Source organism: Gigantopelta aegis, unplaced genomic scaffold (genome assembly GCF_016097555.1).
Source record: "Gigantopelta aegis isolate Gae_Host unplaced genomic scaffold, Gae_host_genome ctg2757_pilon_pilon, whole genome shotgun sequence".
NCBI lineage: Eukaryota > Metazoa > Mollusca > Gastropoda > Neomphalida > Peltospiridae > Gigantopelta > Gigantopelta aegis.
Window position 1 is genome coordinate 80059 of NW_024533024.1, and position 11439 is coordinate 91497.

Consider the following 11439-nt stretch of genomic DNA (forward strand, 5'->3'; position numbering starts at 1 on the left):
ATTTTTTTAGCAATATTAGCTCCTTCAAACAACCTAATGGTAGCCATTGCAACTGGTTGGGTGAGGCTAGTTATGGAACAAAGTTTTTATAAATTCAGTTATAATAATGCTACTATTACATAATATCCAAACACGGTTGAACAATACTCATGTACTATTGTAGACATAACAATAAGAACACTGTATAACTCAATGATACTATCTTGTCTTTTATAATAAAACTTAATTTTTCCTGTAAATCTTGCAGTAACTTTGTACCAGGATGAGCTAGACAATATTGTTGCCATGACGATATAGTACTCAAATATCCTATAAAGAGGGCAGTTCAATATCACAATCAATGATCCAATCACATCTCTCCACTTGTGGTAATGGAAGATTTATAGTACGATAAAGATTGTCAACAGGAGTTGATCCAGGATGTCTATAAAGATAGATAGATTGATGACAAAACTCTTTAAAAAGTTTTTCACATTTTCTATTTTTAACAAAAAATTGGCCATAACCAAGAATAGCAAGGCATCCAGGATATTTAAGGATCCTACAAACTTCAGGATAAGTTGTTACCGGATCAAACCAGTGCCAAGCTTGTGCACATGTTACCATGGAAACAGACCTATCTGAAAATGGGAGTTGATCAGCAGAAGCTACTTTAAATTCTACATTAGATATGGTCTTGTTGTCAGGTGATTGTTGAGCACATTCAATTTGTGCTGGACTAATATCAATTCCTACAACCTGTTGACAAAGAGGACTCAATTGAAAGGTATTTTGACCAGATCCACATCCAATATCAACTACTAACTCTAACTGGATATGATGTCTGTCAGTAAAACTCTTAATTTTATCATAGATCTCTTTTGGATAAGTTACTCGAAATCTGCAGAATTAAAATAGAAACTCATATCATTGTAATATACTTTACTTTGAATATGCTTCTGCAAGAGCAATTCTCTCAAACAGTCTAATAGAGGACCCAGCCATTATGACTAATTTTATATTCAGCCACACCTTCAAATTTGCAGAGCAAGATGTCTTCCAACTTGAGGCTTGTCCTGGGCACTATGGAGATGGGGAGGAGAAAGTTGATAGAAGACAAAGGAGTAAGATTGTTGTCATTACTAATAATATGATTATCTCTCTTCTTTGCAGTGTCATGATATCCTGAATGCCTTTCTCTCTAGAGGATACCAGGAAATAGACACAGCCTTTATGTAATAATGTGGAAATAATAATTCTGTAGATTTCAGTCTTTTTTAGGTATACTGATGGGAAATCTGAGGAGATCATTGGTCGGTATCCTGACAAATCAAAGGTAAATTATTTGTGTATTAGTTTATTGACTGTTTGTTGTGTTATAGTGTGTTATTGCAACTAAAGTCAATCCATGGAGTCCTCAAGGTAATGACGCTACTACATCAAACTAGTATACATTGGGTTTAGGTATGAAGTATGACAGAGTTCTTGAAGAAATGACAATATCTCTTTCGAGACTTCAAGCTCCTTCAGTAGACATTCTCTATCTCCATGCACCTGATCATAAACACACCTATTGAGAAACACTATCTGCTGTGCAAAAACTATACAAAGGTATGAGACTTATCTTGATAATATTAAATACAACAATATAGAGGGTAAATTTAAGGAGCTTGGACTCTCTAACTACAGCTCATGGCAAGTGGTAAGGAGAAAGAGTTGTAGTTTTCTCTCACAATACACACAATATCGCAGGCTGAGATATACTATATATGTAAGCAGAATGGATGGGTTTTACCCACGGTCTACCAAGGGATGTATAATCCTCTTACTAGGTATATAACAGTCTATTATATGGTGTCTTAATATGTGATATATTAGGATGGTAGAAGGTGAACTGTTTCCTTGTCTGAGGAAATTTGGATTAAGATTTTATGCTTACAATCCAGTCATTTTATACACCATCATGTGACAGTCATGTGACTTAATTATGTAGCTTGCTGGTGGTATTTTAACTGGTAAACTCCAGTATGATGACAAAGATAAACCTATCAATGATGGAAGATTCTTTGGAACTGGCAAATGGGTCCCATGTCAGTATATGTCCTACAATCATTATATTCTAATCATGTTGGCTTAGATATCAGAAAAGGTTTTGGGCGTAAAACTGTCTTTGATGGGATAACCACAATAAGTCGTACATTAGATGAGGTTTATGGTCCTAATAAGTGTCTCTGATTAGTGCTACCTTTCGTTGGATGAACTATCATTCAGCTATGAAACCAGAACACAATGGTCTGTATAACACTTATCATGTTATATATCTACTGTTACAATAGATGGTGTTATAATTGGAGTGAGTTCATTGGAACATGTAGTGGCTAATATAGATGCTTGTGAGGAAGGACCTTTAGATCAAAGTGAGTGGTCATGTGATAGTCACATTACATCATATTATTAATAGGGTTGTGGATGCATTTGAGGAGGTGTGGCAACTTGACAAAGGCAATTGTCCTCTATATTATCGCTAACAATGATAATGACAAAAGCTGATTTTTGCTGAAATATAATTAATACTTAAAATTTCAATCCAGGAAAATCATAATTCAAATAAGTCATTGCTTCCTTTAATTTTGTCTGTCGTTCCTCTTCTCTCTTTTTTAAGTACAACTTTCTCTTGTGTGGTCTCATATCAGCTATCAGCTCTTTTTCTTTAACGAGTTGCTGTTGTCTCAATTCACTAGCTGGTGCAACTTCACTGATCAAACGACTCTTCACGTTAAATAATTTGGCTAATGTCTGTACAGTCCATATAGAAGGATCTTGAGTTCTCAACTCTTTTATTTTAGTTATCTGATCATCTGTGAGTGTATCACTCCTTGCTTTAGGAGATCTCAGAGGTTTGGATAAAGATATAGGATGAGGTTGACTGGATGATGGCAAATAATAGTTTTATGATCACTACTTAACAAGAGATATCGAGGTGGGGCTCTAAGAATGATGACTCATCCCTGATTGTTCTCCATGATCGTTGTATTATGAAGCGAGAAATATGATTTCTTTGCAACAGCAGAATAGCCATGCTGGAAATGGGCGTGCCCACGTATACGGAGTCACAATATTCATTCCCCATTTTCATTTCTATACAAATTTTAAAACATTTCCGTAAACGTCCGTAATATTTTAATCACGTGGTACTACTAGAGAACATGATTGATAATAAACGTTCTATCCTTTCAATGAAGACATGCCCGCCTTCATAACTTCATCACTAATAATAAATTACTAGCAATAGTTGTGCTAAAAGAACAAAAGGTAATTAAATAATAATAATATATATATTATAATACCAGGAATGCAGGAGCTGACGTTTAACTCTATAATTGTCCCATATTCCTTCATCAGCAGGTATCATGGCTTCTCCTGATGTCAAGTTAAGTCCAACAGGTTGACCTGAGCTCTCATATTCCTCTTGAAGTTTGACAGATGACTCTTGAGGATCAAAACCAGAGTTTTGAGCAAGAACTTTTGGAATAACCATCAATGCTTCAGCATAAGCCTAACATTAGAGTTAGCTATAAAAAAAACAACAAGGTCAATGTTACCTTGACGCCATTTTTAGCACGTCCAGAGACTGTTGACAGAAATTCAGAAGATGTCAATGCCACATATGCAGCAACTTCAAAAGCTCCACCTCCAGGAACAATGGAACCTAAAATAATAAAATACATTATTAAGAAGGTTTCCCATTAGGTCATAGTAATAACCGTCTTCAATAGCATTCTTAACAGCTCTCAGTCCATCATGTACAGCATCTTTAATTTGTGTCAGTGTGTGTTTTTATTAGGTCCTTTGATAAGTATACTAACAGAATGTGGATTAGATACTTCTTCTAAAAAGGTATATTTATTTTCACCCTATAATATATAAAGATAATTAAATAAAATATTTAATTTATTTACCAGAACATGTTCATAAACTAAGCCAGCGTGTCCAAGACATTCGGGACTTAAATCTTCAAATGAATTCATAGCCACGCCTCCACATGCAAGCACCAATCTAATGAATAAATTATTTTTATTATAATTACAGGGACATGCTACCTCTCCATATTTCTACGTTTAGCTCTCCTTAATGCCGTATTCCCTCCTTAGCTAACATATCCAGAGATATTGGGTCAATCCCCTTTAATTAAAAATAATTATTATTGTAATTAATGGAACTAACCTTCTGATTTATTACAACAAAACTTTTATTACTTCCATTACAGACCTAATAAAGGACTTGACTAATAAACAAAGGATTATTTTTATTGACCTGTTTTTTTAACTTATAACTTGACGAACTTTATCGTCAGTGAATTTCCTTTCAGCCGAGACAAGTTTTTCTCTCTCTTCAGCAGACTTATAAAAAAAACCCACTGTTAACTTCACTACAAAAAATACAATAAAACTGAAACTAGAAAGACCACTCCTACCTTTTTTCATACTCCATAGAAACATTACATGTTAAGATATAAGCATCAGTAACTTTTTTTTTCATATCAGGATGACGAGCGCCATGATCAAAGACTAATCCTCGAATTAATCTACAACGACTATGATCAGTAATTACTAACACAATATCAATACCTTGTATCAGTATCAGTACGATGCATCATCTCCATGATCTCTACCATATGAAGATCAATAGGTTCATCTGATTTCTTGATAGATAAGACGGCATCTACAACCACCTACAGACAGACAGATATAGGAGGTATTCCATAGAGCACATACCTCGGTTAGGACATCTGCTATTTCTGGACTTAGCTTAGTTCTCAGTGAAGTACGGGCTATGCTGATAAGTATATCTCTGTCCATCTCTTGAACTACCTTAACAGTTTCCAATACCTACTAGACTATTATGATCAGTTCTATAATTTATTACCCACTTGTAAAGCCTTCTCTTTGGCTTTCCCAAATCCCTCTACTACAATACGAGGGTGCAACCCCTTATTAATTAGTAACAATTATTAATAATATTAATACATCATACCTCTGATATGTAAACATCAGCTTGTTTCAAGAGTTCTCCAATAATGAGAACATTAGATGTTGTACCATCTCCAGTAATATCATCCTGTTGTATCATACTAACTAAAATATAATATAGTAATATCATACTTGAGCTGTAGCTACTCTGGCTAAGAGTGATGCCGTGGGATGTTGTATTTGCTGTAAAAAGGAAATACGTTACCATAGCAACCATTATAAAGTATATACCATTTCATGAAGCAAGACATTGCCGTCTTTTGTCAGTTTAATATCTCCAGCACCAGATACTAACCTAAATTATTAACAAAATTAAAATTAAAATAATTTTTATGTTTTTTGTACATTTCATTGTTCCTCGGGACCTAGATTAGTCCGTAAGACTTCTTGAAGTCCTCTGGCGCCATTAATATTGAGCTGCAGAGCTTGGGCAGCTCGAGCTACTTCAGCTTTAGGATGAGGGCTTTAACAGCAGCCATCACCGGTAGACTTCCACGTGTCTTCTGCGCATGCGCATTAAAGCCTAAATTTCAACTGGGGAATTTGGACATTTAAGGATCTTCTCATTACTATAGTAATTGATCATTGGCACACATACGCACAGCTCAAGGATGAGAAAAATCATAGTGCTGCGTTCGTGTCAAGTCTCTATATGATGACGCCAGCTTATGAAGTAATTTATGCTGTTAATTGTGGGGGCCCTAGACATACAGATAGGAATGGTATCAAGTATCGTAAAGATGATAATGATGCAGGTGTGGCCTCTGACTTTGGTAAAGGACTTACGATAGCACGAGTACCACCTGAGGATCAAATTCTGTATCAAACAGAACGTTACTATTATCGTGATTTTTCCTATGATATCCCGATATCATCAGATGAGACTATTTTGTAGTACTTAAATTTGCAGAGGTCTACTTTCAACGACCTGATGAGAAGGTGACCACTCCTCCAATTATGATGTCATAATAATGTCATTTAATTTCAGGTGTTTGATGTGGTACTTAATAACCACCATACAGTTATTAATCACTTAGACATATTTGCTAGAGTAGGACGAGCTGTAGCATTAGATGAAATAATCCCATTTAATGTTAAAGATGGACAGATAACTGTGAACAGTGAAACAAGTGATTTTGACGGTACTCTAGTTGTTGAGGTTGCCAAGGTATAATGAGTAATCAAACAAAGGGGCATACTCTATTTTTTAATGTAGGCTACTCGTGATAATCCTAAAATAAATGCTATTTGTTGTAGCTAAAGGCAATCCTCAGGGTAAGCTCCTGATAAACTTGATTTATTAGTTCATAATTATTTTAGAGTTTCCTCCCTCTACCTCTATTGATACATCATCTAAACCAAAACAAGAACCAAACACAGAATGGGGAGATACAAACAAATAAAGAAAAAAAATTTAAGAAAACATCTGGACCTCGTGTATTAGATCATATATCCTCAGACGAGAGCTGGTTTTGGCCTATTACAATAGCTATAGCTATATTTTTACCAGTAATGTTTGGTTTATGTAGATTGAAGTAACAGAACAATATGATAGTACTTTTTTTTATGTCCCAACTCATGATAACTCTCATGAATTAATCATCATATTATTTTTTGTTAATATATGCAATTTAAAAAATTGCTTTCTTCAAAACTGAAAACATCAGACACTTGAGACAGTTAGTCATTGAAGAGATCAAATCCCATATCTTCGTCGCTGTCCTCATCGCTTTCCTCTTTTTTCTTCTCTTCCTTGACTTCTTCTTTGGCCTCATCTCCACCACCAGCTGTAGCTCCACCTCCAGTTGTTGCAATAGCCACGCCTCCTACCAATTAAACGAAATTAGATACAATTATGATAGGAGCTTACCTGATGGAATAGATGCCAATTACTCATTCCCTGTGATATAAGTTCATTGACATCTTTACCGTTCAGTTCTGAGATGACCTGTAGTAGAAATATTTAAATATATAATTCAAAATACAAACTATACTTTATCAATACGTTCATCTTCAATTTCCAGACCAACTGACTCCAAGATAGCCACAATATCACCTTTAGAAGGATTTGCGTTACCTCCTAATACGGCTAACAGGTAAGCTGCCACGTAACGCATGCTAAAGAAAATACTCTCCTTAAATTCAACGTATCCCCTCAATAATAACAATACTCTTAAATAACTAAATTACTTACATTTAAGTCTTTGGGACACGAAACAAGGTCAGGTTACCAATAGATTTACTAAGTTTGTGCAATAAAACTCTCCACGTGTTCGATCACGTGAGCATAGTCTCACCTACAAGGAGGTTTGGTCTAGCTTGATAAAATGGCTGACAGGTTAACACAAATTGCAAGAAGCAGTTTACTCAAGTACTATAATTAGATACTTGGAATGTTTATTATTTTCTTATTATAGATGGCAGAATATTTTTGTAACAGTATAGGTATACTACAACAAGGTTCAGAGACTACTAGAACTGGTAATAATATAATAATATTTCATGACTTCTATTGTCTCGTTATTAGATGATAAAGAAGGGTCATCTAATTCAGAGAGTGAGTTTACCCCTCTCATTAATTACATAATAACTACATACAGGACAATACTTCATTATTTGCTACATTAATAACACGCACTGCACTTGATATTGAGACCTTGATTGACTCTTTACCAAGTCAAGAATACACCCAGATAAACAGGTAAACCCTCATAATTAACATAATAATTAATAACATATTGATGATATAGTATAAAAACAATGTATGTTGTAAATTATTTTTTGACTCACAAAAAATATTTTGATGAGAACTAATATTTAAAAATAGTGGAAATACTACAAAAATTGGAAGTTGAAAATCAACAAAGTGCTGAAAGACTGTCACAGGCTGTAGCTGAAGCAGGTCAGTTTATATAATGTATTATAAATTATTAATAATTATTAATAATTATATAGAATTACTATTAACTCAAGTTAGAAGAGCTAGTCAATATGTTAGTAACTGTCAGTTACAACTAACTAATCCTAATAGATAATTAAGGGGTTTTTTACGATAAATTACTTCATTTTTTCCATCTAATTGAGCCATGTAACGAGCTGCCGTAAATAAAAAATCACTAAGTCTGTAAAAAAAATAATGATATGACATCACCATGACATCACCTGTTTAAATATTGGACTACTACAGGATCAATATGTCCCTCTCCCGATATATAGGGTAGGACCCTAGAAATATAGGTAATAATTGATTACATTGTTCCGCCCACCTTCGTTCAGTTCTTCGGCAGATAGTTCTAGCTAAATGAAGGCAGGCACTTCCTTTACCTCCTGACTTTAATAAGAGTTATTAACAACACAAAATACAGGGTTTTACTCACTGGTAAAATAAAGTTTTTTAATGGTGGTAGTTTTGTATCTATATTATCAATCCAGTTTTCTAAACGTTTCACATTACTTTCATTAAATTCAGTTTTAGCTAATTACAGTAACAAACTTATAATAAAGGGGCAGTGTACAATATTACCTAATTTATGGTAGGTAGCTAATGAGCGTGGAGTAGCAATATGTGAACCATATCTTGTAACACACCACTGGATCTAGTTTAAAGATGATAACAATTCTAATGGAGACTATATGTATATACCTCTTGTAACTTCTCTGATAATGTACTACCATTGTCACAAAACTCCCGTGCTAGCCTACATTGACAAGTCACATGAACTTTACATCGATGTCACATGACCTACCCAATAGAGGATGAGAGTTCGTATTACTATCCAAGTGCCCTCAAAATGATGTCATCTTTTTGGTAGTCGTTGTCCTGCAAAATTACTAGAAGTCCCTAGTAATTATATAATAATTATTGTATTAATTAAAGGGTCACCTTTATCACCAGTTTTTAGTATATATTTAATTCTATCTACTGTTGTACAATATCCCCTATAATAAGATACACTAATTAATTCTTAATAAACACATTGCATACCTTAGTCCCCAGTAACAGTCTAGCTGTCATTTTTAATAGTATTGCATAGCTTCCTATTTATTGAGCCAAGTCCAGACAGTTCTAGGGGTATCACTTCCAATGGCCGTCGCCAGGAGGTACTAGTTCGGGTGGTATTCCACGTTTACTTTATAGTGAATCTGTCCATACTCCTCTTATCCATGAAGGTCATGTTCAATATGGCGTGGTGGGCACTGGTGCAAGTTCTGGAGGGATGTCATCTGATTCAGCTCCTAGAAATTATACAGAAGCCTCTTAATCCTGGTTATATTGATGATAATTCAGATACTGGGAATGGAACTATTGAGATACAGTCTTCGCCTACTTCTCCTCGAGCAGTAGATGAAGAGTGGCACCATTATCAGTCCAAGGAGAGTTAATCTCTCCGTTCTACTGAAGTACAGGTAAGTTTGGAGGTGTGGCTCCATATAATATTTTTTTCTATTTTAAGGTTCCATGAATTTGTTTCCATATTTAAGAGACACTATCGCACCAAATATGAGGTTTTCTATTAGTGTTCATTACATGTTACACATTTTGTCATATTATAGGAAGCAGCTTTATTCGTGAAGGAAGGAGAACAAATGATAAATTTGCCTCCCATCCTATGGTCGATACTCTAAGATAGCATACCATCCTTTTCCATCATCCAGTGTGTTATATGATAGACTTTATAGCATCCTTGTCTGTTATTATCACTTGCTATTATTGAGACACCTTCTATCATACCATATCCAGCTAACTATGAAGGAATTGTTGTCGAGTATGTGTTGTGTATTTATTATTGACATGACATCTGTTATAGGTCCATGCAATTGTTTGAGTTAATATTTTCTACTGTCATTGGTGCCAATATCATTTTGAGATTTATTTGGATGAAACCAAAAACATTTTTAAGACACCGTGCTATGATATCAGTAAGTTAACTCTTCATTTTCGTTAAAGTTATCTCTCTGACTCTTGTAAATTATAGGCTGTTGTTATGTTACTGATGTACATTGAAGCTATGTTGTGATAGTGAGACAGAAAAACCAGTTTAGGATCAACTCGTTGTTTGAGAATTTGTCTTCTTTATTGATAGTTATATTATTGTTGGATGAGAAGGTATGAGAATGAGGATTCTGGAATGGATTGAAGATTTTAATCCTAGAGTTCTCCGACAAAATCTTTCAATGTTTAAAACCAATACTTGATGTCATGATATTATTGTTTCTTTATGATTGCTGTATTTGCTCTAATGGGTATGTTACCATAGCAACCTTTTATTAATCAAATATAACTGGTCTAAATTATAGGGTACTATTTATTTGCTGAGAGTGATCCTACGGTATGTCTCTAAATCATGTGACATCACATACATTTTTTCATTTAGTTCTTTGATTCTTATTTGAAAGCATTTGTCAGTTTATTTATTACATTAACAACAGCAAAGTTAGTTTATATAAATTATTAATAATATTTTATTGTTTATTTAGTCACCCTGATGTATCTATGGAAGCTTATTTTAATAATCATTTGTCTCCTATTTTCTTTATAACTTATCTTTTTGTTACACTATATTTCTTTTCAAATGTTGGTCAGTTACTAGACACATACTATATTGTACAGTTTGTTCATTTTTTCTTAAGTTGTTGGCTGTTGTGTATTCTAACTTTAATGATGAAGAAAAAGACAAGTTTAGAAAATTGTTTTTCACAAACGGTACAATCTTTTAATTATTATTCATTATTTTGTTATAATTAGGGAGGCCTTGAGATTGGCTTACTATATATTGGCTAAAGATGGGAAGGAGTCAATTATCATGACTTCCTTCTCTTTATGTTACAATACAAACCTAGAACACGTAAGATGAACCTTTTAATGTCTAATCTCTCTCTCTCTCTCTCTCTCTCTCTCTCTCTCTCCTCTCTCTACTCTCTCTCTCTCTCTTCTCTCTTCTCCTCTCTTCTCTCTCTTTTTCTCTCCGTCTCTTCTCTTTTTCTCTCTCTCTCTCCTCTCTCTCTTCCTCTCTCTCTCTCTCTCTCTCTCTCCTCTCTCTCTCTCTCTCTCTTTCTCTTTCTCTCTCTCTCTCTTTCCTATTCCTCCGGAATCTCTCATATCACTAGCGGAGTTAAGTTATTTTCAAAGGTTTACAAAGAGATGAGACAATGTCACATGACACACTTTGTTTGGAGGACTTCTATGTTTTTATGAGATACAAAATTGAAAATGGAAACAAGTTATTTTTACTTAATGTAGTGTTTTTGTTATATGTCCATTTTCAGGTCAAAGGGGATGGACACACAGTTGCTTGGTATGATGAGTTCCCTATCAGAGTACGACCTGTTTTTGCCTGTAATTATTATAATAAATTAAAACTAATTAAATGAAATTTTGTTCTCTAGTTTTTCACAAAATTATCAGGTTTCGTTACTTTAATCTATTATT

General features: G+C 34.2%; 2 protein-coding genes and 1 pseudogene across 2 annotated transcripts; 1 reads left to right on the forward strand and 2 right to left on the reverse strand.

Moving 5' to 3' along the window:
• The first annotated feature begins 1031 nt into the window (after positions 1-1031).
• LOC121391635 (aflatoxin B1 aldehyde reductase member 2-like) lies at positions 1032-2899 on the forward strand. Its single transcript, XM_041523193.1, is given in 11 exon segments — positions 1032-1103; positions 1153-1214; positions 1261-1315; positions 1362-1401; positions 1444-1590; positions 1632-1681; positions 1732-1811; positions 1858-1924; positions 1973-2069; positions 2316-2396; positions 2865-2899. Coding segments are annotated over 11 exon segments (786 nt in total).
• A 305-nt stretch (positions 2900-3204) lies between these two features.
• Positions 3205-5488, reverse strand: LOC121391630 (annotated as a pseudogene).
• A 1201-nt stretch (positions 5489-6689) lies between these two features.
• Positions 6690-7126, reverse strand: LOC121391637 (60S acidic ribosomal protein P2-like). Its single transcript, XM_041523194.1, is given in 4 exon segments — positions 6690-6835; positions 6880-6900; positions 6903-6957; positions 7004-7126. Coding segments are annotated over 4 exon segments (345 nt in total).
• Positions 7127-11439: the final 4313 nt, after the last annotated feature.